Source organism: Amphiura filiformis, unplaced genomic scaffold (genome assembly GCF_039555335.1).
Source record: "Amphiura filiformis unplaced genomic scaffold, Afil_fr2py scaffold_46, whole genome shotgun sequence".
NCBI classification, from domain to species: domain Eukaryota; kingdom Metazoa; phylum Echinodermata; class Ophiuroidea; order Amphilepidida; family Amphiuridae; genus Amphiura; species Amphiura filiformis.
In genome coordinates this window covers 705015-732837 of record NW_027305510.1, presented here as the reverse complement: position 1 = coordinate 732837, position 27823 = coordinate 705015, and the positions used below count along the sequence as shown (strand labels likewise).

The 27823-nt window shown below is 36.3% G+C and overlaps 1 protein-coding gene across 1 annotated transcript in view; it reads left to right on the top strand.

The window, feature by feature from the left end:
- The window catches only part of LOC140144243 (uncharacterized), an 89019-nt gene that overhangs the window by 18561 nt on the left and 42635 nt on the right, over window positions 1-27823 (top strand). The window contains exons 2-4 of the mRNA XM_072166060.1: window positions 9988-10083; window positions 18313-18413; window positions 19211-19324. Of these exons, the coding sequence (XP_072022161.1) occupies window positions 9988-10083; window positions 18313-18413; window positions 19211-19324 (311 nt within the window). The remainder of the gene's footprint in view (window positions 1-9987; window positions 10084-18312; window positions 18414-19210; window positions 19325-27823) is intronic.

Here is a 27823-nt window from a genome sequence, read left to right as displayed (position 1 = left end):
TAAATATGATTAGAACATTATAATTCATGCATTAATTTGCCACTCTTATGTTATGTAAAAATATTGTGATAAATTGCATGTCCACATAAATGGTAATTTGGTATACATCTACAGCCAAGCAAAACATACCGTAGGTTGATTTTAAATCTTGTTGCATCAACAAATAATTAGCTGTAAATGTTTTAATGCAGATTGCGTTGGGTGCTGTTGGCACTTGATCGGTTATTTCAACCATTTTGCGCCATTTTCAAATGTACATTATTTATCACTTGTCCCAGGGAGTAAAGGTGGACTCAATTATATTCCTTTGAAGCCCAGTTTTAGATACAGAAGGAAATCAGAGTACCCCGGGGAAACCTTTAAGAAAAAAAATTGTATGAAATGGAAAATGATCAAATGAATACAAAATTGTCTTGAAATGAACTGGGTTCGAACCTAGGACCTCATGATGCATATTGTGGACATAAATGCTTGCTGAAGACATAATAAAATTAAACTAAAATTAGAAATTACTTTACATGCATATAAGTATGCATGTAGTACGCGCCATGTCAAGCGATCCGACCTCGTTCAAAACAGGGATACTCCTAGTTTTTAATGACTTCTTTGTTTCGGCCGAAAGTTAGGTGTCAAGTTACACATATTTTACTTAATCATGTCTGTAACGTCCAAAACATTTTTTTGACTTTTGATGGTGTCCTTCACTTCTTTCCCGATTTGTTTATTTGCGACTGGTAAAAAAGACTTGTTGGAAAATGGCAGCCTCCTGCAAAGTTGTGTACACGATAACGTTCTTACAAAATTGCTTATTTTAGCTGATTAAAGATCATTGTTGCAAAAAAAGAACCTGAAATTAGGTAACGGAGTGAGTATAGTAATGAGTCGTGAATAAGCTAATGTTATGACATGTTGTGGATACCAGATATGGACCGTTTTCCAACCCAGCCTTGCCATAAAATTGAACTAAGATCCCTGTGAATCTTACAATGTCAAATGAATATTCATGAATAAGTTGGAAATGTTGAGACAGACAAAAATAAACCACACATTTCAAAACCACAGACATTTTCACATAGAAGCAGTGGCAGTGCCACAGGGGAGGCACCCCCCCCCCCCGCATTCAGAACTCTTGCCCCCTGTTTCCCCCAGTAAAAACCCAAAATTGCGACAAATGTCCACTTTTTGCAGCAATTTTGCACAAAATTGGTTCATTCCTCCCCCCCCGAAATTCACTTTGCCTCCCCTGACAAAATTCCTGGCACCGCCACTGCATGGAAGAAACATTTTGAAGGTTTTGAAGTGAATGAAGCAGGCTGACACCAAAAGACCCGTGAGCAGAAATTATACACTATGTCATTTCAGTATGCGATAAATCATCTCATCACCTGCAGTCAGTCACACCAAATACAACAGTCTTCCCTTACCAATTATTATGCATGAAGTAATGAATATTGATAAGCTGGTTTGCATATTGATTTGGAAATTCAGTACTTCGATCCACTCTGGCGTATGCATGCATAATTCAAGTGCATAATTTGTGTTGTGCTGCATTTATGGTTTGCATAAGATATTTTGCAATTTTTTCTTAAGAATTGGATGAGAAGGGAGATTTTTTTGTCAGGATTTTATGAAATTTATATAGCAGCATACCTCTATAACCAGTACCACTTGCAAGATTTTGGTAACCCAAATTTTAAACCTTAATAAATCATGTGGTGCGAGCAGGAAATTGTGTTCATATAAATTGAACACTTACAGTGTTGATACAAAAGGTGCCTCAAAAAATCTGTGCCAAAAAAAACACTTGGCCCCCTTTTGACTATTAAAATGCTTTAATTGCCCCTTTTGAGTCTTGCCAAAAAAGTTTGGCCCCCCTATAGTTAACCAGCTCTGGCAGGTACACATAATTGCAGCACCCCTTAGAAAAATTGTTTTAAAAAAAGCCAATTATTCAATTAGATTCAATGACATGGTATGTCAAATTTGTGGTTAGAAAATGATGTAATACCAACTCATAGTCATGATACTATACTAATTCAGTCAGATCAGCTTGTAAACAGAATCATTTTACCTACATTTTGACCAGTTACAAGTAACGCCATATTGACGTCTGATTTACAAATAGCCAACAATTGACACTTGCGAGTGACATATGCTAACTGTCCCCTCTAATACATACATTTGATTCAAGAAATGTGAAATCTTGTCCCAAATAGATCAAGTATTCCACTCCAAGGGATGCATGCCAGCCACCCAGCTATCAACATCATCATATTATACAGCTCTCTATCTCTCTCTCTCTACATGGGTGTAAATTTTTTGCTCCAATTATTTCTAATTCCCTGCGAATCTCTATACGGCCACAAGCTCTTAAATATTTAGTTTTCAAGTAGGGAAAGTCGAGTGAGGGATGAGAATGAAGTTAACGAGGGAGGGAGTTGAGTTCATATCCATGGGTTCGAAGAAGATAGTGGTGCTAATGGGTTACTGTAAAAACACCCAATTGGGCTGCATGAAGTTGACTTGCTCCTTTGTTTAAAGTGTGATGAGATTGAAATTAATGAGGGAGGGAGATAGAGAGGTGAGTTCATATCTGGGTCATTATTTCTCAATTCACCCAATGGGAAACCCCTCACCCCCTTCAAATTTGTTTATACAGGGTGATTTTGGGTGGCAAAGCTCAAATTTCAAATTTTAGCTTAATCGGACATACGGTTTTCGCGCTATGCTCCGCCCATTTTTCGCGATTTCGGCGAAAAATAGGTGAGGAGAAGATGATGATGCTATTCACCCTTTGCACGGAGCCATCCTGCTACCAAAACGAGGTTCTCCTTGCAAACACATGCGCAAAATGTGCATTTTTGTTTATCACGATTTTCTAGCAACGCGCCAGAAGACTTTCGCAACGCACACGCGGTAATCAAAGCGTGCTTTTGACAGGCGAATGGCACGCACACAGAGCATGCACTTTGCGAGTAAAAGCTCATTTTGAGATGACCGTGTGATCGGCGAATAATGCTGTACTCAAGCTACCCAATTGGGGTACTTGCAGATTGCTTGCCACACCCTTGCCTAAAATTGGGCTGCTTTTACAAGTTTTAAGGCAGGTGCAGTGGTGCATTTTTGTGAAATTTTCATAATGAAATTCTCTGTTTGACTCAAGAATATTTAGCTTGTTTCTTTGTGCGTGGAGCTCCTGATAATCTAAAAATTACAAGTGTATTTTATGTTCACTACCTTTTAAAATTGCCAATTATATATGGGACGGACTTGGATACTTGTTGCCGTCAACTTATTTTTGCACATAATTGGGTGATTTCCTTTCTGGTTTCATTGAAAATGGTACATTTTGATAATTTTTGGGTGCTTTGCAGGTGTATTTGCTGCACCGTGGTACTAACAAGTTTTGGGAACACTATACAGGAGAATAAAAGCAGTATAGAGGCAAAGGTGTTCTAAAATTCAGCTGATGCATATTTCGAGGGTTTAGTACCAGAAGGCCCTATCTGCAATAGCTGTCATGAACGTATCACATATTTAGATTCATACATACAATATAGACTTGCAGAAATGGCCAAAATGTGGTAGCTATTGCAGACAGGGCTTTCTTGCCCGTAAACCTTAGAATTCATTCCATGCATATTTATGAGGTAGCGTAATGAGGAAAACACCAACATCAGGAAAAGTTTATAGATGATAAAGTTGATGGTGACGTTCCAAAGCTGAGATGGACTTTGTGATGAGAGGGGAGATCCTGTTTCATTTTAAATAGTTTCCCTAGATGAAGTATGGTGCTATGCAGTTGTAGAAAAGATTGTGAAAAAATAGGGTGGAGTGCTGGGTCTGTACCTCAGGAGACATGAACCAGTAGTCTCATCTCCAGTTGCAACGTTCAGGTCATGGCTAATGTACTGTACTGACATTGAAGATTTTGAGATTCTAGGGTTGTGATGAGATGGATGTGACCATGCGACTATACATGGGTTATCCCAGTTGAAATCCATACACCCCCTGACATGACCTTAATCTCCCACACAGGGGGTGTGAATTTCAAATGGGGTTACCTGAATGCATGACTCCATTTAAAATCTACACCCCCTGTGTTGGGAAGAATTTGGTCATGTCTTCCATAGAGGGTGTATGTATTTTAGCTGGCATAGCCCAATGAATGTGTTGGGAGGGAGTCATATTTGGTGTGATATTGATTTCAAGAGCCTATGCTTAGGAGTGAGTGGGTTTATAAGGAGTCTACTCATGGGATAACTATCACTTTTATGATTCATGTGAATAGGTTTTATTGGCAGGTTGTCGTGATCTATTGACTTATTTCCGTACAAAACATAAAAATGATGCGTTGTTTATTGTTTTCTCATGAATAGTGATTTTATACATGCGGTGTGGATGCAGTATAATATGCTCAGCATTTCACTCATAAATGTTTAGCATTCGACATGTTTTCAAAAACAAATGCATACATGTATACAAGAGATTAGTGTAAGTATATCACAGGGGGTTAAACTATTTAAATAACCTGTACTTGCAGGGTAAAGTAAGTGTTTGGCTACTTGTGTGACCAGATTGACACCCCTTTCCTGACTTTCTAAGGTGAACATAAACTTGGTAATTTTAAAGTAGTAACCATCACCACCGGAACTTGAAGTGTTTCTTTTCTATGGGACATTGTTATGTTTTTGTTTGAAGTTCTATGTAACGTTCTCACTTGTAGTAACTTTTACACATGGGTACATAATTATTGTTTGACTGGCTCACTGACTCCATCCACCCTACATGTATACAGGTAGGAAGATGTAATGTGGAATATATCAAAACTGCTGGAGCAATACATTTTGTAATAACTCAATATTTTAATGATCTCCCACCTTTTAGAATTCAGAAGATTTTAACTTTAAAATGTACACATGAATTATAAAAGAGAAAGTATTTTATTTTCAAACATTTACATTAAATTATTTTCTGCAGAAGGTGGGAGATAACCATACAACCATTTTTTTTTGCCTTTAAGTTTAATATTGCTAGCTTGGGAGTAAGGTTTGATTGGGAAAGGGTGGGGGATTTATCATTTTTGAATTGGTCTGTCAGTAAGATTGAATAAGATCTGAATTGCAGGTAATTATAACATCCTAGTTGATTTTAAGTCATACCTGTCCAGATAATAAATTTTTCTCACTCAGGTTGTAATAGTTTAACATATTGGCCTTTAAGTGAATTGTCCATCCCTAGCTTGAGAAAGAGAAATCTTATCTTGTGTGAATCGGGCTGTTTAACAAGTCCAGGCTGTTGCTTCAACAACTCAATTTTCCTCTTTTTTTTCATATCATTCATCATTCCCCTGCCCCATCGCATGCATGCTAGCTTAAGTCCTGCATACATATTTATAGATGCAAGCAGTGTGTATTGGGACCTGCTCTTTCCCTATGCATAGTCAGTTCCCTATGGTGCCCATATTGGCTGCTGAATGCATAATGAATATTCATGAGGCTTGTTTGGCTCGCTCGTCGAATGCTTCATGCATGTATCAATTCGTCCCCTTGGGCCGTGTGGTCAATCCTGCTGCCCGACACTAGACGTAGATAATATCCATCGTATGTAAAGTGGTTTGACAGTTGCCGGCCCGGTAGCCGTCCTCGTCGTCATCACAGAGTTTGTTACTGTATATTTTCTTATTAATGCATCATAATGCTACATGGCGCTGCAGTGCCTCTGTAAATTGAATATATCTTTGTTGCGCGGGATTAAACGAGAGCAGGGGAATATACATGAAGTAGTTTAACTAGTTTGACATGGGAGGACTAGCTGTGTGAGAGGAGGAAAACTTAGTTGATGCTTTGATTTGAATACATCAGCTGGTAGCCACCAAACATTGCCTGTTTAACACAGCTTTTAGTGAGTGGCATGCGTGCGGAAATGTGCAACAATCGGTTGTTAGCGCGTCAGTGAATCCCTGGTGAGACTTTATCTACGGGGGAATTAAGGCGTGCAATGGAAATTCATGACGAGGGGATCGTGCATTGTTATTAGATCAATTGAATAAAAAGGGGTTGCTTACATTGGTTTGTTTCATCGCAGCAGGATCTATACCATTTACATCTCTCTAACTGGACTTTAATGTTCTTCAGTTGTGCACAGCTTATTGTGACACAGAAAGTGCAACTTTAGATGAAACTTAGTTGGTGGTTCGTATGAAGTGGAGCGGTCCTGTTGCATATTTACAACCTGCACTCAAGTGATAATTAATAATTCTACTTGTTACCAATCAATGACTGATAAACTTGTGCAGCATTACATTGTACACAGTGAAACATTGACTGAATTGAATAGAAACTTTGACAGTATTGTTATGCTGAAAGAATTTGTGTGAACTGAATTGAATTCTTCAAGGATAATTTGATCTTTGGATTGTTTGTTGTTTCTGGATTGTGACAACAAGTCAAAAATGGCCGTAAGTTGGTATTACCGTATTTATAAATGTTGTATCCAAATGTGTTTATGATTATTAAATACAGGAACATAGTTGTACATGTAAGTAAGTGTTAACTTGAAAATCTATAAATGTTGGTTTTGATGATGTAGAAAAGTTGGTTGGTGTTACTGTAATAAATAATAAGTAGAATCAATTTAGAGTTAAAAAAAAGTATTGTTGGGTGCTGACTTCCATGAATTAAAATATTAGAAAAGTTGAGTTTTGGTAGGTGTTACTGAAATAAATAATAAGTAGAATCAATTTAGAGTTAAAAGTTGAGTTTTGGTTTATGTTACTGTAATAAATAATAAGTAGAATCAATTTAGAGAAAAAAAAGTATTGTTGGGTGCTGACTTCTGAATCCATGAATTAAAATATTACAAAAGTTGAGCTTTGGTTGGTGTTACTGTAATAAATAATAAGTAGAATCAATTTAGAGAAGAAAAAAGTATTGTTGGGTGCTGACTTCCATGAATTAAAATATTAGAAAAGTTGAGTTTTGATTGGTGTTACTGTAATTTAAAATAATAGGTAGAATCAATTTAGAGAAAAAAAAAATTGGAATTACAGTATATAGCCATATTTGTCCAATTTTAGCCATAAAAGTGAAAACTTAGTAAATTTCTTTTAAAACTAATAAATGATCTCATCAAGGAAGCTAATAATCACATTATTTTTTCATGGGTCTTGCGGTTCTTGAGGTAAGGTGTTTTCCTCTTGAGAAATGTTGCGCACATGGGGTGGAATGACATTACTTAAATCAAGCTTTTGGATCTCTGTTAAAAAGAGATAGTTCCTCATCAGGCTGCAAAATAAGGCAATTTTGAAAGGGCACATCTATTTTACAAGGCAAGAATAGCAGCAATTAATAGGGCATCAAGGCAACTGGTAGGGGCACCGAAGGCAATTGTATTATGTATTTATCTGAATATTTGAGTGCAAAATGCTTAATTCCAACACTGCTTTGAAAACTTGCTTGATTTATTGTTGATAATACATGTAAGTTATGTGCATTTTACAAAGCTTTGTTTTAGCTCTCTTTACAACATAACTCAAGAACCGCAGGACCTGCAATAAGTATATCTGGCTAACTCCAGCGTGACAGACGGGACATTTAGATAGGCTCTTTTTTTTTCAAATGCCTCAACAAAAAAATCTACAAGACATATCCCAAATTATTATACTCCAAGTCAAAGAGAACATGTCATAATTTAATTTAAAACACACAAGATGAAACCAAGTGATTCAATGGCTGTATGGTTGCAAATTGAAATACAGCGTGACAGACGGACGGAAAAAGCACCCATTTAAAAAAAAAAAGTACATTCTTGCAAAACTCTATCTGTTCTCAAGTGAGATTTATTGAAAAATGCTGTCAAAATTAAATATTGGTACATAAACTCTCAGTAAACATCATACTCAAAAAATACAAAGCTGAGATTTTTATACCTGGGCTCGCCAAAGTCGTGACAGACGGGACGTGACAGGCGGGACCATTTTTGAACATTTTTACAGTGATCTTTAGAGCAATGGTGAGTTGCTCAAATATACTTTGTGGGATTTATTTTCATACAGAAATTACAAACAACATCTAATCATGATAAAACATTACCTTAAACATCATTTGAGGCCTCTCATGCGAGGGAGTCAACCTCAAACAGCCAGTACCCATAAAAATGATCAAATTTTAGTGTTTACAATGGTTTGACTGCCAGATGGAATTTTAATTGTCAAAATGAGCATTAAATCATTTTTTATTTGCCAAAATTTAGTGCAGAATATGAATCTGAAAAAAAAAAACAAAAATTTCTGACTTGAAAATTTCCCCATTTGATTGTACATGGTAAGAATGCTAAAATGTGACAGACGGACACATTTTGAGATGGAATATCTTCTATACTAAATGTCAGTGAACAATTTTACTTTGTTTTTTTTATATGAGGCCTACTTGCTTTGAGATAGGAATTAAGTTTTGAACAAAAAATATATTAAAATATGGAAAATAAACAACTTTTGATGTTTTTCTTTGACAGACAGGACATTTCAATACCCACATTTGAAGGCCGTAGTATACATTTATAATGTTACTGATGGGTTTAAATTTTGTTCTGGAATTGCAGTAGAGATATCAAAGCTAATACTAAACCACTAATACATATCTTTTGTGCATGTACACTGGGATCAGCAATACTCATAAGATAAGCAATTTCCTGCAAAATTAGGGATACACAAACCTGTTCCAGTTCCCACTACTTCAAATTGTCATAAAAATATATTAAATTGTGCAAGGCAAAAAACAAAAGTGGTTTCTGAAAGCTTTGTTAGTCTACTTTCCAGGAAACAATAACTTGGAAGCATTGAATGAACTTTTAAAATTTATGAAAATGTACCATTTCTGTGGAGTTAGCCATCTGTGATATTTGAATTATTTTACACACTCGCTATGAAATGATCAATTTTTGCCAAAGCTCACTACCATTCACAAGATGCTGTGAACTACCAAATCGCAACAGTTTTAAATAGTTGCTACCTTTAAAAGTAATTTTGTTTCATGTGTTTGTATTGTTTTATTTATTTATTTATTTATTCAGGAAAGTTGATTTATTTTATTTCATATTTGTCCATTTATTTATTTATTTATTTTGTTCCTTCGTTCACTTATTTATTTATTCATATTTACTTCTACATGAATTAACTTGACATTATACTGAATAAAAAACAATGAATCAAGGGCTATAATTGTTGTCATTTCATACACTCTTAGATACCGCGAACCAATCCGAGCAATCGTTAGAAAAATCCAAACCATGCATTGATTGTGTATATTGTGCAGTACTCCGCGTACTACGCGCAGTGCCTGCACACGTGTTCGCGTAGGTTGATTTATTTTTTGGGCGGGTTGATGCATTTATATTTGGTTCTGTTTTCCAATATTTTTAGTGATCATTTTGTTTTTAAAAAAGAGCAAAAATCATATGTTTTTTCTTCTCGTGTATGAAATAAGTTAATGAACACCTCCTTCGGGGCTCGTGCATTAGACGCATCAACATCAGCGCTCGTGCATTATTTTGTCTAATTTATCTCCCAACAAGTAATACGTGTTCATTTAACCATAAGTGTGTGGAGTAAGTTTTTGGGTGAAAATCAACTTCATTCTGTGTAGTGCTCACAGCAATGAAATAGTTTGTAATTCATCTTGAAAAGGTTTTGTATTCATAAAGCATGGTTTAATGTTTAATTTCTCATTTCCATTTTCATTTTTTGCATATACCGTACTGACGTGAGTATAGTCCCACCTTGAGTAAAGTCCACCCCCCAATTTTGAAAAATTTCGGAAATTAAAAAAAAATAAAAAAAAATTTTTTTTGGAAATTCGAGTATAGTCCCACCCCCCAATTGTGAAAAATTTTCACATAAAAAAACGGGTGGGACTATACTCGCGTAAGTACGGTAATATAATTATGTAAGCATTTAATAAATGATGTGCTTGTTGTTTGTGTTGACAGGAGCCGAGGTGTTTACTATGAGTGTGGAGGGTGGTACGGCACCAGTTCAACAACAAGTGATTATCAATAAAGACGGCACAATGGTTATCAGGCCAAGTAAGTACATATATTTGTGTGTGTGTGTGTGTGGGTGGGGGGTGGGGGTGTACTCATTTTCTCTGGTTTGATGAAACTGTTTGGAATAATACACATGTCTTGTCTGTCTGAGCAATAAATCAGTATATATGTCAATGACACTTGAAGATCACATAAAAATTGTCAACCTCCAAAGTCTACATTCATATATTAGCAGAAAACCCACACTAAACAGAGACGAAGGACTTACAACTTTTGGAAACCCAGTCTGAGCAGTTCTTCTGGGGTGAACCAAACCTGCCTGGTTATCAAATTGACAAGGTGATCTCTGAATTTGACAGGTGCAAATTGATGTTTTAATGTATCAATTAGTACAAATTAAAAAAGCACCTTATAACCAGGCAGGTACAGTTCACCCCAGAGAAACTGCTCTGGTAGGGCTTCCTCGTATAATCATGATCACATAGGGTACACAACTTTGGCACTCAGCTGGCAGTTTTGCCCCTCATCCCCCTCGATTGCGGCTCAATGTCGCAGCTTTTGCCGATCATGTAGTCTGTGACAAACATTGGTGGCTGGTAATGTCAGGTGGTATCTGACAAAAGATCATCCTTTTATTACATCCCTAATTTGGAAGCTAGAAGTTTCACTCTCTAGTAGTAACCGTCTAAGGTAAGCTGACAATATTATTTATAAGGTTTCCTGCAGTAGAACGGACGCGCCGCATCTATTGTTTTTTATACCGCAGGCCGCCGACACAATTAGTTGTTATCAGCTAATCTGTTTTATCACCGAAAAGTGTGAGACTGATCAATAAACACCATCGCATCACTCAATATGAGGCCTACCGCGCCGGGCTACCGCGGTAAGCTTCCAGCACCGATCTATTTACATAGGCCTACCTAAAGTCACTGATTTGAAACTCTTATCTTAAATCATGTTTATATTGTTAATTAACATATAACTGGTAGGGGTAATGGCCTGGCGGGGTTGAAGCTTTTGGATTATAGCTTTTTAAAAGCCGATTGGGAGCCATTCTGGGATACTGATTTCTTGATTAAAAAATTACCCTGAAAATAGGACTCATTTTTAAATCGGTGGTAAATTGGTAAAAATGGTTTAACCATAGACCCTGGGTATAACCTAGAAAGGTTTTCGATTTCAACACACCAATAAATGAGCCTACTAGTAACATAATTATAACATTCCTCATGGTAATGTTACATGGGTTATAGAACTGTTTTTATACCGCGAAAACTTCAGATAACTGTCCTGAAAACATCAGTCGCTCGTCGCATGCAATACACGGCATGACGGCAATCCCCTTTTCCGCATTAAAAAATCTGCACAATCGCCTCATGTTTTCATACACCCCATTACACGTGCGAAAGGGCAATCTTTCCCAGTTTCAGCGGTATTTGTAGAAAGGAGGTGCAAGCATTCCCTGCATATTTTTTTCTACGATATCAGAATCAAGTTATGCTGAAAAGTATAGTCCATATTTATAATAAATCTTCCCAGAGAGAAAAAATCTGATTTTTATACAATTTCATATGAGCTTAAACTCTTTAAAATGTACTTATTTAAAAATCTTAATTAGTATAAAAAAAAACGCTTCGCACAGAGTCGGGGTTTCCCCCTTTACATGATAAATGAAAACATTGGGCGATATAAAACATGCTTCAAAGTCTTACTTTTTTAATCGAGTCGTATCAATTTCATGTATATGATCAACCAAGCTTCATTAATAAAAATAATCATAGTCCTGAAAACGTTTGTGACAATGTAGGCCTACAGTATTTCCTTGTTTCCAGTATTTTTTCGACAAATTCAAATTATCCATTTCGTAGGTTGTCATGATCTGATCACCGATACACCTCCTGATTGAATCACCGCCCCAATTAAATTGTTTGAGCATTCAATAGTATAATGAGCTAATCTGTTAATTCTGTTTACCACTGAAGTGTGTGAATTGTTCTCGATTGACCGGGAGCGGGACCGTGTTTACAACTCTATCCTAATTGCGAGATTAAATCAATTACATGGGATTTGGCAGTTCACACATTGCATTCGGCAGCCGTGTTTACAACTCTATCCTAATTGCCAGATTAAATCAATTACATGGGATTTGCCAGTTCACACATCGGATTTGGCAGCCACAAGTCAATAATATTATAATAATCTGCATTGTATTTGCCACTTGATTTTCGTTTTGCCGGCCAGTTCAAATCAAAAACATTTAGCCTACAATCTGCAGTATTTTGGCCAATTCGATTTTCTTTCAATGACATTATTATATTTGGCCGCAATCGACCGCCCTAATTTTGAAAAAGGGAAAAGGTGTACAAAAGAATACCGACCTTAATTTATAAAAATCAAGAAACATTTGTCACATTTTTCATCTTTTTGCATTCTAATTGACCACAAATACGATATTATACAACAAAATTTACCGTTAAAAAAATAATAGAAAGACTGTACTTTCAATATTATTTCCCGTGACAAAATTGCTGGTCATTGTGTTTGATAACTCGACCTTCGTCAGTTCTCACTTTTATAGCTGTAGGCCCGGGGGGCACTCGACTTTGGAAGTGACGGGAATCTGCGGACAGCAGTTCGAAACTATAGGGGTCTTTCGCTGAGAGCCTAGACACCAAAAAAGGTGGTATTTCAGTGAGAAGGTCCCCAAAAAAGAATCTTTCCGTGAGACTGGGGAAATTCTGACCAAAAAAGGGGGTCATTTAGTGAGACTGGGAACAATTTGTGGTCAAGATATAAAAGTTGATACAAAACTTTCAAAAATTTGAAGAAAAATAATGAAAAATGGGGTGAGAAGGAGTTCAGTAAAACAAGAAAGGGGTCATTGGGTTAGAGGTAGTTGAAAATGCATAAAAAAAACCCGCATATCCGTCACCCATGTTTAGTTAGTGTCAGTGGCGCATCCGTGGCCGCTCCTACCCTGGGGGTATTTTGCCGCCCTCGCAGCAAAAAGCCCGAAAAAGGTTGACCCAATTTTTTCCAGCCAGGACGACACTCGAAAATCTAAAAGGTGTTGGAGGGGGGGGGGGGGAGAGGCTAGGCTAATTTTTTTTCAACAAATTTTTGGTTTTGTAAAGTATTTGAGGTGTTACGCCCATAATATCGGCACCGCCCACGCCTATAGCTGTTAGTGCACTAAAATGGTATCGTTATAATGTTCCAACAATTTTCCGTCATTTTTCATTAATAATTATTCTACCCGCCTCCTTCAAATTTTAAATGTGTTATTATATACTAAAAATGCTGAAATAATACTAACAATAATTATCAGGAATGGTTTCTGTCCATTTTGTGCTGAACAAGGTAAAGTGAAAATAACCCTACTGGTGATTTTGGCCGTTTAATACACCTCTTCATCTTCTGTCGCCCCTTCTATTTTGCCACCGCTTGCCTTTAGCCTGGGGGCCTCGCCCCCCCCCCCCCAATTCGAAAGATGCATGCACGTGCCGATATCTGTAAATAATGATTAATTATCAGATCTTTATCATTTATAAGGCCCATAAAAATTGAAATTATTATTGAGAAAGTAAATAGATGCAAAATAAATTGGAATTGGAGAGGAAAAGCAAGCATTTTTTGGGAGGCCGGTGGGATTGATTTTGAGGCAAAAAAGTTGGCGTCAATAAAATTGCGTCCCCCCTATTTCGACAAAATGACCCCAACCCACCAGCACCGATAGGCCGACACCTTACCCCAATTACCATGTTAACAGGTTAAAATGATGACCCCCCCCCCCCATATATTTGTGACACCCCCCCCCCCCACACCTTCCGAACAAAATGACAACCCCATTATTGGCCAGGAACATTGGCGGAAACTATAATTATGAAACAACGTGGCTGCCTATGACCCCGTAATTATTTATTTATAAGCCTGACACCCAACCCCAATAAGCTGGTCAATTGAGATAAAGTATTCATGAATCGAGTACCCCGGGATCGCGTAACATGTAGACAACAGCCCATTCATAAAATTATAATAAGGTGAGCTTGTTTCCAGCTAGCGCTGTGATTGGTTGTACGTACATGTACGTATACCAGACATTGACCACAAAGACCGTCGTCCAGTGTTACCATGGTTACAACTAGATGTCTTGGTATACTACATGTAGTCTCGGGGTAAAGGGTATGTTGGCAACATTCCAGAATTAATATATATATATCAACTGTTGCCATAGGCTACTAAATTATTGGCCAAGATGGCAAGGAAGTAAATAGCCCTCTACATATTCTCGCGTTCTCGGAGACATGTTTTCAAAATGTTTTTTTCCGATGATCATGTAAAGTTGTTTTATGAAGCACCTGGAAGTGAAACTTCTCCAAAATATTAATCGGACCAAGGGCCAGGTCTGGGCAGGCAGATATCTCGGACCAGGCTAGTGCAAAAGTCCGTCTTACTGCGGTGTACCGCGACTGGTGCCATGCACCTGCACTATTGATTTTATAGGAAAACTCAAGAGGTGCTAATTGCTACTTACTTGTGGTTGAAGATCGCCTACCCCCCCCCCCACCCCCGGTATAAGAGGAATGACGGTGATCCGTTCAACAAAATAGGCCTATGAGGAAATAACATCCTGTGTGTTTTTTTTGTGTGTGAAACTCTGAAGAAGTGTAGATTGTATCTGTATATGCCTTACCCGTAAAAAAGATCGACGTGCAGCGGTATTAGTATTATTAATACAATCGGTAAATCAAAGTATCAAACCCAATTTTTGGACATATCTTATAAACCCCCAAACATGACAAAACAGAGCTCAAACACGAATTTAATGCATCGCACACAGTACCATGCTAACACAATACTAGTGCCGACCGTAAAGCAAAAATCACTAGCTACCGATACCATCAACAATAGCTGGTTAATACTGTAACAGTAAACAGTTATATTCATCCATTGTCACACATTCACACACACTACCTAGAATCTGTTTATAGTTATATTGACCCATGATTTAAACCAGCGTAAACAATGAACATTGTTTTACAATGTAGTGCAGAAGTCCGTCGTACTGGCGGTGTACGCGACTGGTGCCACTACTATTAGTGACCATTGATTTTATCGGAAAACTCAAGAGGTGCTAATTGCTACTTACAGAAGTGTGAAAAAATGGGATGAGGTACGCCCCATTTGCGGGATCCCGCTAAAAACTGCAGTGCGACTGGGTAGGCTTTATAAATAATATTGTCAGCTTACCTAACTGACATTATTTCGACGGTCATTTATTCCATTATCTAAATGATGTCTGAAGATGAGCGGTTCCTGTTTTAGTAATTTTGTACAATTTCCTGAAGACAGTAACATGAGATCCCGTGTTGCCTCCCACACCAAATCAATCTCTACAGTACAGGTTAATGTGTCGTCGCGACACGGCGCATTTACTGACGAGCAAAATGAGTTTCTGTTATCTAGGGCACAATCAATTCCTGAATGTTATATTGTCATGTTGTATAGGAGGGACGAGTTTGCATAGCTTCAACAGGTAGAGGCGTAAACACAAAAATCTATGACATGTATAGTATTTAAATTGGAAATTTGTTGGTTTTCTAAATTGATGTTCTGTACAGTAACACACTTGCATTCATGTGACCCAAGTAGATAACTTGCCAAAGCCATACTTTCAAAGCCAATGTTATAGACTGGCTGACCATCATATTGAAAAAAGAATATTTTAAATTAATTAAGAGTTATTATTGTGCAGTCCAGATCGTGTGTGCAGTGTCTTGAAAATAGTTACCATTTAAATTTTGTTACCAATGTCAGATCTGATTGGATATCGGCCGATATTATATCGATATTGGATGAGTAGACAATCGGTTGAGCCCTATGTTAAAGTTTTATGACTTCAAAATCGTATTTTATTTGCCGACTGTCGCCATTTGATGCCCTGGACATATATCTGGACACCATTTTTTAAGGGGCACTAACTAATGTAAGTAACTAAATATGTGATTGATGACTATTTCACAATGTAAAGAATAAGCGCCCAGCGCCCACCCAAAATGACTTTGTTAAGAAATGAATACGGCACTAGTTATCCATTCAATGATCCATTTGTTGTTATTATTAATTTTATCTCAGTGCACTAATAAACCGTAACTTTGTAATTTTGTGCACTGTTTGATTAAATTCATACTTGGATCGTCTGCACATTAAATGAATATTGATGAGTACATTAATGATACATGAATACATACTGAATAGCTGAGTACATGAATGGGTATAAATGAATACAAATGAATATTGATAAGTACATGAATGGGTATAAATGAATACAAATGAATATTGATAAGTACATGAATGCGTATAAATGAATACAAATGAATATTGATAAGTACATGAATGAGTATAAATGAATACAAATGAATATTGATAAGTACATGAATGCGTATAAATGAATACAAATGAATATTGATAAGTACATGAATGCGTATAAATGAATACACTAATGAATATAGGAGTGCATTTGATGAGCTAATAATCCACAAGTTCAACTTACAACTATTTTAATTCAATGATGAAACTTCTACCCTTTGGGTGGTAACTGATGGCAAGTAGTTAGGCGACTGGAAAAAAACCCCGTTTTACGGTTGGATCAGGACTTTTCAAGTAGGGTCGTCAGTCGATTTTTTTTTCTGGCGGCTAAAATGACCCTAAAATAACAATGAAAGCTTGAAAATTTGATGATTTTTTTTTTGAAACATATTTTGAAAGACAGCTGTGTTAAACACGATTTTAGCAAAAAGTAAAAAATAATTCTCACAAAAGCTTATATTGGTTGGTTAAGCCCGGAAAACGTTTTTTTTTTTCTCTTCGCTTTAAAAGTGGAAAATTTTGTAAAACATTAAATTTCGCGTTCAACACAGCGGAAGCGAAAAATAAAAAACATACGAAATATATTGTCTTTTTTACAAAATCTCAAAATTACGAATTTCGGAACAGACAAATCAGCTCCAAATCGGCACAGCGCGTAAAATTACACTCTTGAAAATTACTGAGTTTAGTATAGTGCTGTGTAGTAGCATCAAGCTGCATTCATGAATATTGATGAGGTGATTTGCATGTACTTTATCTGCAGCATGAATAATCCTAGTCTATACCACTCAGTTCAATTCAAATTGCAAGTATGAATGTATTTATGAGGTTTGGGTCTGAACATGAATAAAGAAATCTTCTAAAGAAGAGATGAAATTGTCAGATCGATGTGCTTGTACAGTGTCCAAGCATTAGGATCTACAACATGCTCATCTATCAAGGCACAGTTCTGTAACCCCAATACATTGGCACATTCATTGAATGACCTTTGAAAATTTGGGTACAAAAACTCATATTCTGAAACTTGAGGTCAAATTTTGTACTATGACTGTTTAATTGAGGTTGTTGAACTATGTCATGGGGATGAGGCCTTTGTGGTGCATAGTGAGGGGCCCTGCAAATACAGGTCTTTCAAAAAATAATTTGTGGACATCATAGTTCATGATGTACAACAGTACAAAGAGTCGTACCCAGCGCAGACGCAGTGTATTTGATTTATGGTTATTGCAGGAGCACGATTGGTCAGTTCTTCAAAAGTTCCAGCTGCTTTGTACTTGTGTGTGTTGCTGCCGAGAAGGTGCAAGGTGCATGCATACCAAGAGTTCCATGATGGCACAAATTCAAAGACCTGCAGGGGTTCAATTAGTTGACATTTCGGCCCCAGATGACTTTTTATTGGGGTGAATGCAGGCCCTGCAGAATCCCTTACACAACAGCCCAGGACAACCAGAAAGCAGAAACACTTGTCTGCCTGGTGGGCAACTAGACTTTTATGATTAAAATTATGAATAATTACCTATTTTCAATTAAAATATACAGATCTAAAAGAAAAAAATTAGATTTCCTAAATTTTACCAAATTTTGCAGTTTCATTCAAACATGTAATGCGAAAGTAGGGGTCATGATCAAAAGTTCCTAATTGTAGCAAACTTTTCTATTCCCACATGTATTGTAAGGCACTCATCATTGTACTACACTTAGGCGACTATGTATGGCAAATATATCAAGCCAGGCAAGTGGATTCCTATGTGGACTTGCCCACCGGGCAAGTAAATTTCGGCCTGGATAAGAGGAAACATGTTGATGGTGATTGAGTCTTCGTTGCAGAGTTCCTTGTTGTCAAAGTCACAAGTCCACGTCCACAATATTAACAAATGATCTTTCATTTTTGCCACACAGGTGAAGTAACTACAGTTACTACATCGAGCGCAGCTCAACCCAAAGTGGCATCGACACAGGTGCCATCTGCAGTGCAGCCAGGAGCCACTGTACAGACACAGGTAAGTGTCAATCAATTAGTCACTCAAACCAAAGTGGCATCAACACAGGTGCCATCTGCAGTGCAGCCAGGAGCCACTGAACAGACACAGGTAAGTGTCAATCAATTAGTCACTCACTCAAACCAAAGTGGCATCAACACAGGTGCCATCTGCAGTGCAGCCAGGAGCCACTGTACAGACACAGGTAAGTGTCAATCAATTTGTCACTCCTCAACCCAAATTGGCATCAACACAGGTGCCATCTGCAGTGCAGCCAGGAGCCACTGTACAGACACAGGTAAGTGTCAATCAATTAGTCAATCACTCAACCCAAAGTGGCATTGACACAGGTGCCATCTGCAGTGCAGCCAGGAGCCACTGTACAGACACAGGTAAGTGTCAATCAATTAGTCAAGCACTCAACCCAAAGTGGCATCACTCAGTTCTAGTCAGGACTTCAGGACAGAATCAATATAACAATCCAGGAGCTAGTACTGTACAGAGTTACATGTACATCAAATGATTCAATCAATAAATCAATCAAACAATCAATCCATTCAGGAGCTCCTATCATGACTATCTTCTTGCAGTGCCAGTTTTGAATCGCAAGCGCTAATCTGATCCTGTGGAGCGTTTACACCTGCGTAGAAGGAGGACCTGTCTGCATGCTGGCAACGCAACTGAGTAAACGTACTAACAGCACTCTTAACTTGAAACAAGACGCATGCTTATGTGAGGTCAGGTACTGGTATCTGCGAGTGAGTTCGTATTTTGTGCACCCCATCTCTGTTCTAATTCTATGTTGACTTTATTTCCAGGGCACATCAATTCCACAGACCCTAACCATCCAGTCACCCATGTCAGCATCAGTGGCACAGCAGTTGGGATTCCAGACTTATGCTGGTGCTCAACCAACACAATTATTTGTCAATGTAAGTTTTTTTTTTTTTGTTATGCTATCATACATGTAGTTGCAAATAGTTCATTGTGAAAGTTAGAATGTAGTAGAGTGTGGTGTGGAAATTAACATTCTGAAGAGTGGACTCTGTTACTAAATGAATTTTGTTGTGACACAATGGGCTATTCCAGTTGAAATTCATATACTTGCTATGGAGGATGTGACCTTAATCTTCCACGCAGGGAGAGTGACTTTCAAATGGGATTACCTAAATGGGTGACTCCAATTTGAAACCTATACTCCCTGTGTGAGAGATTAAGGTCACGTCTTCCATAGGGGGTGTATGGATTTCAAGTGGAATAGCCCAATCTGATCCAGCCAGACCAAAGGTAGCAATTGTGAAATGGATATCAAACAATTGGCATAATCAGAGTATATAACCAAAGACATGGATGTATCTTAGCCTCTTGGGCACTACTCTCTTTCTTACAGTGCCATCGATTGGTCAATTACATGGTATAATCATCTGAATAACCTAAAATAGGGCTTTTGTATATATATCTTTAGCAATTTCAAACTTAATTCCTTTCAGCTCAATTTAACTGACTATTCTGACCATATCTTTAATTGGCTTATGTCATGATGTACATGTAGCCCTATTTGTAACCAATCAAGATAGTTCTTAGATGCCAATAATTTGCCCAGTATTGCCCATTGGGGTAGGATTTCAGCAGTATGGTTACTGGGCAAGTTGATGATGTAATAGTCAAATTTCAAAGATTACTCATTTGGCTGATTGGATGAGATCATGTCACAATATAACACATAAAATATAAGCACCGGGAGAATTCGCGATGCGCAAAAAACGCCGAAATTCACAAATTTTGGGTATAATCGGGCATTTTAGGTTCGGTCGCGACTTTTTAAATGTTTATAAGATATCAATTTATAAAGTATTCATTTTCCAAAAAACGTAAGTTTTTACTAACATTGAAAGAATCCATGGCGATCTGCAATACAATCCATGCAGATCAAAGCAGAGTGCAATTTTGACTGTCGTAAACATGAACCCGGATTATCGCGTTGCGAGTGGATAGATGTCCAATCACTGCATTTGTTAGAAACTTTCATTGATTAATCGGTAGTATTGATTAATTTGTTAAAAATGAGCGGAGTTGAAAGCTGGTTGTGTTTTCGTGATGGCGAGTGTTGAATCACAGATTCTCAATGTGTTGAGAATCTGTGGTTGAATTCTGGTGTTGAACTTGAACGTAAGTTTGCTGAGTGAATGAGCCGATCAAGTTGACTGAAGGCATGTTACGGAGTCTCTGCGCTGAAGTCGACTCGTGTCGAAATTCCACCCTGCCGGTGAAGGATTTTCCGAGGAAAAAAGAAAACATTTAATTTTATTAAAAAACTACAAATTTGAACTTTTGGAGAAAATGCACGCATTTTGGGAATATTATGGACAAATCGCGCAAATCATAATTTTCAAAAACTGTTACTGAAATTTGCTCTCAAAATCGCGCATTTTCCCAGTGCTAAAACATAATATAACTCAACGCCTTCACCTCAAAAACTCTGAAGCCCATTCTTGTAAATTGCCACATGCATTCTCATCATATTCAGCTGAATCCATTGCTAAAGCTGCCGTTTTAAAATGCACAAGTTCAGATTAAATGCTGTCTCATTTATATTATTCATTTTAAACCATTATTGCTTTGAAGCTATAGATTGTACAAAACTTCCATTGTTTATTTGACATTATCAACTTATTTAGGCAGTCTGGTGTCTCCTGTATACCTACAATCAAGTGCAAATTTGCTGGGACACTTACATAGTTCAATGACCCTCCCCGCACCCCTTATTCAATGTTGTATACCAAACGCCTCATTTTGTAAATGGCCTATATTTTTGCTCCAACATTGGTTGGTGGGGGAGGGAGGGGATTCGAAATAGGTTGGAAACTATTCAAATAAAATATCACCTGGTGAACTTCATATGACCGGTTTTATTGAACAGAGGGCGAAATATGAACAAGTGTCCCAGGGAAATTTGCACTTGATTGTATTGAAGAAGACAAAAATAATCTATTACTTTCAGTAAAATTACCATAACTCATAAAACGCGTTTTCGATTAACATGATTTTTCACTAATTTAAAACAAATAACATTAGCATATTTTGGTTACTTTAATTGTCATTTTTGTCAAACTAAATATTTTTAGGTATCAAAACGCTGTAATATATGCATTATTTAAGGCATATTTGACACATGATTGCTATTATAAGCGAATTATCTCAAAATTCACTTTTAAAACAATTTAAAACTAATCAAAATTAAATCATATTGGAAATATAGAGTACAATCAGTTAAAAATACCTACTGAAATAACAAAAAAAATCATAAAACAAAACAATTGTTTCCCTTTAGTTCATTGATAAATGTAAATGTAAATTGGCAACATAAAGGAAAGAAAGAAAGAAAGAAAGAAAGAAAGAAAGAAAGAAAGAAAGAAAGAAAGAAAGAAAGAAAGAAAGAAAGAAAGAAAGAAAGAAAGAAAGAAAGAAAGAAAGAAAGAAAGAAAGAAAAAGAAAGAAAGAAAGAAAGAAAGAAAGAAAGAAAGAAAGAAAGAAAGAAAGAAAGAAAGAAAGAAAGAAAGAAAGAAAGAAAGAAAGAAAGAAAGAAAGAAAGAAAGAAAGAAAGAAAAAAAAAGAAAGAAGAAAGAAAGAAAGAAAGAAAGAAAGACAAAAAGAATAAAAAAGAAAGAAAGAAAAATAGCATTACATGGATTCGAACTCGAGATCTCCGGGCGTAGAAGCAAAGCCAGTAACTATATGCCACCGGAGACTGATGACAATTGCACTCGATTTCAGCGTATTTAATCCTATCATTGCAATGCTACTGTATTGTGTTATCGAGCTTCGATCCAATGAAATCATTCATTAAAACTCATGTTTTGGTCGTATTCAGCATTTATCTAACGTATATTTTGAATATACACGGTCACATTATACATACCTTCCTAACTTTGATATGTTTATTGGTAATTATTCCTCCATTTAAACCAAATGAGCACGGTCTACCATAACGTTAAATAAATAAATATTACTTTTTAAGTTATATTATTCTGGTAGACCGTTATTGCGTCATTAATTCTTGTTATCCTTGTTATAAATAAATTCGCATGAATAACAACAGCTCAACCATAGTGTAGTGGTTTGCTTACTGCCTTCTGATCATGAGGGCTACGGTTCGAAGCTCATTGTCGCCGATATGTTTAATTTTAAATCCTGCTCTTTATCTCTTTTTTTATATTTTTGAATACCAATAATAAGCACATTTAAAATGTGTAATTGTATATAATTGTATATACACTTTTTGGCATGGCATTGTTACGTTGAATTAGCGTGTCTGTGATGGGTAGTTGAAGGCCTATATTAAAGAGTTTAACGTGCATTCCGATAATAGCATTTGAAATAGGGTAATGAGTTTGAAAGATCAATGATGAGACAAACATCATGATTCTGTTCTATTTATTTCTATATTTTCTTAATTTCTTATTTAGTTTGCTTTTATTATGTTTGTAAATTCTACCAAAGGAGAATTTATATGTCCACTCTAAAAGCAATCAATGTGTCAAATATTCCTTGAAAAATGCATGCATTGCAGGGTTAGATATTCAAAAAAATGTTTATTTTAATAAATTTTTTAAAAATTGGCTAATCATGTAATGCATAATGAAATTATCTTGACATCACTGAAAAATTATGAAAATCGAACGCTGCGTTCGAGAGTTATGGCGATTTTATTGATATTAATAGATTATTTTTCAAGCATCCCTATACAATCAAGTGCAAATTTGCTGGGACACTTACATAGTTCAATGACCCTCCCCGCACCCCTTATTCAATGTTGTATACCAAACGCCTCATTTTGTAAATGGCCTATATTTTTGCTCCAACATTGGTTGGTGGGGAGGGAGGATTCGAAATAGGTTGGAAACTATACAAATAAAATATCACATGGTGAACTTCATATGACCGGTTTTATTGAACAGAGGCGCGAAATATGAACAAGTGTCCCAGGAAATTTGCACTTGATTGTATTGAAGAAGACAAAAATAATCTATTACTTTCAGTAAAATTACCATAACTCATAACGCGTTGCTTTCGATTAATATGATTTTTTCACTAATTTAAAACAAATAACATTATGCATATTTTGGTTACTTTAATTGTCATTTTTGTCAAACTAAATATTTTTAGGTATCAAAACGCTGTAATATATGCATTATTTAAGGCATATTTGACACATGATTGCTATTATAAGTTTAATTATCTCAAAATTCACTTTTAAAACAATTTAAAACTAATCAAAATTAAATCATATTGGAAATATAGAGTACAATCAGTTAAAAATACCTACTGAAATAACAAAAAAAATCATAAAACAAAACAATTGTTTCCCTTTAGTTCATTGATAAATGTAAATGTAAATTGGCAACATAAAGGAAAAAGAAAGAAAGAAAAAGAAAGAAAGAAAGAAAGAAAGAAAGAAAGAAAGAAAGAAAGAAAGAAAGAAAGAAAGAAAGAAAGAAAGAAAGAAAGAAAGAAAGAAAGAAAGAAAGAAAGAAAGAAAGAAAGAAAGAAAGAAAGAAAGAAAGAAAGAAAGAAAGAAAGAAAGAAAGAAAGAAAGAAAGAAAGAAAGAAAGAAAGAAAGAAAAGAAAGAAGAAAGAAAGAAAGAAAGAAAGAAAGACAAAAGAATAAAAAGAAAGAAAGAAAAATAGCATTACATGGATTCGAACTCGAGATCTCCGGGCGAGAAGCAAAGCCAGTAACTATATGCCACCGGAGACTGATGACAATTGCACTCGATTTCAGCGTATTTAATCCTATCATTGCAATGCTACTGTATTGTGTTATCGAAGCTTCGATCCAATGAAATCATTCATTAAAACTCATGTTTTGGTCGTATTCAGCATTTATCTAACGTATATTTTGAATATACACGGTCACATTATACATACCTTCCTAACTTTGATATGTTTATTGGTAATTATTCCTCCATTTAAACCAAATGAGCACGGTCTACCATAACGTTAAATAAATAAATATTACTTTTTAAGTTATATTATTCTGGTAGACCGTTATTGCGTCATTAATTCTTGTTATCCTTGTTATAAATAAATTCGCATGAATAACAACAGCTCAACCATAGTGTAGTGGTTTGCTTACTGCCTTCTGATCATGAGGGCTACGGTTCGAAGCTCATTGTCGCCGATATGTTTAATTTTAAATCCTGCTCTTTATCTCTTTTTTTATATTTTTGAATACCAATAATAAGCACATTTAAAATGTGTAATTGTATATAATTGTATATACACTTTTTGGCATGGCATTGTTACGTTGAATTAGCGTGTCTGTGATGGGTAGTTGAAGGCCTATATTAAAGAGTTTAACGTGCATTCCGATAATAGCATTTGAAATAGGGTAATGAGTTTGAAAGATCAATGATGAGACAAACATCATGATTCTGTTCTATTTATTTCTATATTTTCTTAATTTCTTATTTAGTTTGCTTTTATTATGTTTGTAAATTCTACCAAAGGAGAATTTATATGTCCACTCTAAAAGCAATCAATGTGTCAAATATTCCTTGAAAAATGCATGCATTGCAGGGTTAGATATTCAAAAAAAATGTTTATTTTAATAAATTTTTTAAATTGGCTAATCATGTAATGCATAATGAAATTATCTTGACAAAACAGAAAAAATTATGAAAATCGAGCAACGCGTTCGAGAGTTATGGCGATTTTATTGATATTAATAGATTATTTTTTCGCATCCCCTATACAATCAAGTGCAAATTTGCTGGGACACTTACATAGTTCAATGACCCTCCCGCACTTTTATTCAATGTTGTATACCAAACGCCTCATTTTGTAAATGGCCTATATTTTTGCTCCAACATTGGTTGGTGGGGAGGGAGGGATTCGAAATAGGTTGGAAACTATACAAATAAAATATCACATGGTGAACTTCATATGACCGGTTTTATTGAACAGAGGCTTAAAATATGAACAAGTGTCCCAGGGAAATTTGCACTTGATTGTAGGTTTTGCTCCCCACCCATGATAAATCAGATGACCACCAACCCTGCCCTGCCCAGTATCATATCTAAGTCCCGCTGAACACACCTCCATGCGAGTGTGCCCCATATTTGTGCCAGGTATGTCCAGGCATGGGAGCGAAGCCACTCAACCTCTAATCTCTCATATTGGCTTGGATAACACAAAACACTACTAGTAGGCTGGGTGCCTCCTGTTCAGCAGGTTTGGCCGGCAATGAGGGTACTCCAATAAAACCCAGATAAAAACAAAGAAAAATTATTACTCTTGAAGACGAGCCCACTGTAATGAGAACCACCTGTATGTCTTGCTCGTGGAATCGCCGGCCAGCCCAACCCTTGGGGCATGAGGTCGGTGATCGTGTGCATGCCACCTGAGGAGTCCCAGGATTGATTCCTGGGGGTGCCAAGTGAAATCTTTGTTCATCTTCTCTCCTTTTTCCTTCCTTCTCTGCCTCCCGATAGCAAAAAATCAGGGTCTGTGTTAGGTTAATGATTTCGATAACCAACTGTTCACAATTATTTTGACCCTTCTAAATCCAAGACAACACTTAGCATTTTTGCTCAAATTTCAAAATGTCATAATAGTAATTTATCAGATGAAATCAGAATCAGAGTTGTTACTACGCTGCTCGGCGTCGGTCAGCAGTATCCACCACTAGCAGTTCCTGACTGGCATAAAATTGAGCAAATATTATATGATTATGTTCAGAATATAGTAATATCAAATATCTAGGCCAAAATCTACAATTTTTCACATCCGCATGCTTATAAAACTGCAATTTGAAGGAACATACACTGCCGCAGTAACAGTCACTCAATCGTTCATGACGACCGTTTTCTTGTTTAAGTAAATTAGCCGGCACTTGGGCTAGTGACAACCCTTATCAGAATGCATGCACTATGGATCACAATGGCCTCATCCCAATGGCATAGTTCAACAACCTCAATTAAACAATCATAGTTCAAAATTTGACCTCAAGTTGCAGAGTATGAGTTTTTGTACTCAGAATTTTCAAAAGTCATTCAATGAATGTGCAGTTGTATTGGGGTTAAAGAACTGTGCCGTGATGGGTGAGCTTGTTGTGGATCCTAGTGATATCATCTACCTTGCAGGTAAAAGGAGAAAGAAAATGCATGTATACCCCAGAAGATAAACTGAGAGTGGTGAGATACTAATGACCTTGTAAAGTTTTAATGTGTTTTCTTAAATCAATCTACTAGTCATTTTTCTAATGCAATATTTATAAAGTAATATGAAAGAGTGCATAATTAATTTAATGTTTTTTAACATGTTATTGTATCACTCATGTGTCTTTAGATTTCTTATTAAAATTCAAATCTCAAAGTTATCAGAACCGGTTGACAGCCTCGGCAACCCATTTGGCGCATTATTACCTAAACTCAAATGGTTCAGACCATGATGTCTTGTAGTTCTGCAATTAAAATGGCTTAATATAATATGGACAATTTCAAATTATGGCCGGCACACTTCTCAAATCAGCAACATGAGAACATGCAGTAACTTGGGAACTGTGACTATTCAGTATTCATTGCAGTACTTAAGGCAGCTGTGTACTCTAGACATTGTTTCTTTCGCAAAATTGAGTTTTTTTGATTATGTTTGTACTTTGTTATGTTTTTTATAAATACAAGGAATGAAAATCCAGATTTGTAAACTCCAACTGCAATATTTTAAGGATTTTATTTCACTATTCCACTCGTGTTTGAAATTGAAAAGGAAAGAAAATCTTTGTTGTACCAGCAGGGTATTTTGCAGCAACAACGCATCGCGTTGCGTATCGCATAATTTGTTAACGCCAATAAATACGCTACGACACGCTGACGCTTATCTGCATGCGAGGCGCATCTTATGGAAACACCACGGAAGCACAGAAACCTAGTGGTCAAATGGCTCCGTTTTAGCTGATAAAATGTGGGTTTTTTTCAAGTTCTTTCCCCCGATTTAACTATCAAGTTATGAATGGATTTCGCTCAAACTTCTCAAGGGGCCGTGGATTTACCCGATGTTTATGTAATGTAAGGTAGAAAAATAAAAACTGCCGTATTCTCCTGCGAGATTCGATGAAAGTGCAAAATGTGACCACTTTAAACTTCAACGGCCATTATTTCAATGTTCATTTTCTCGGTAAAATGACGATTTAGGTACGATAACTCAATAAATACAGCATCTATAGGTAAGCAAATATGATCATTGTGAAAAGCATGATCGACTCAAGAAAGCAGTTTTCTCATTTTTTTATATTTTGGTCTATTTCGATTTTAGGCATCATTTTGTGCAAATAGGCGTTTGTGAATTTTAAAAGTTCAATTTGATGCCTTATATGGTCAATATCTCAAAAAATAAGGCCAATATCAAAAAAATAAAAAAACCGTTTTTTG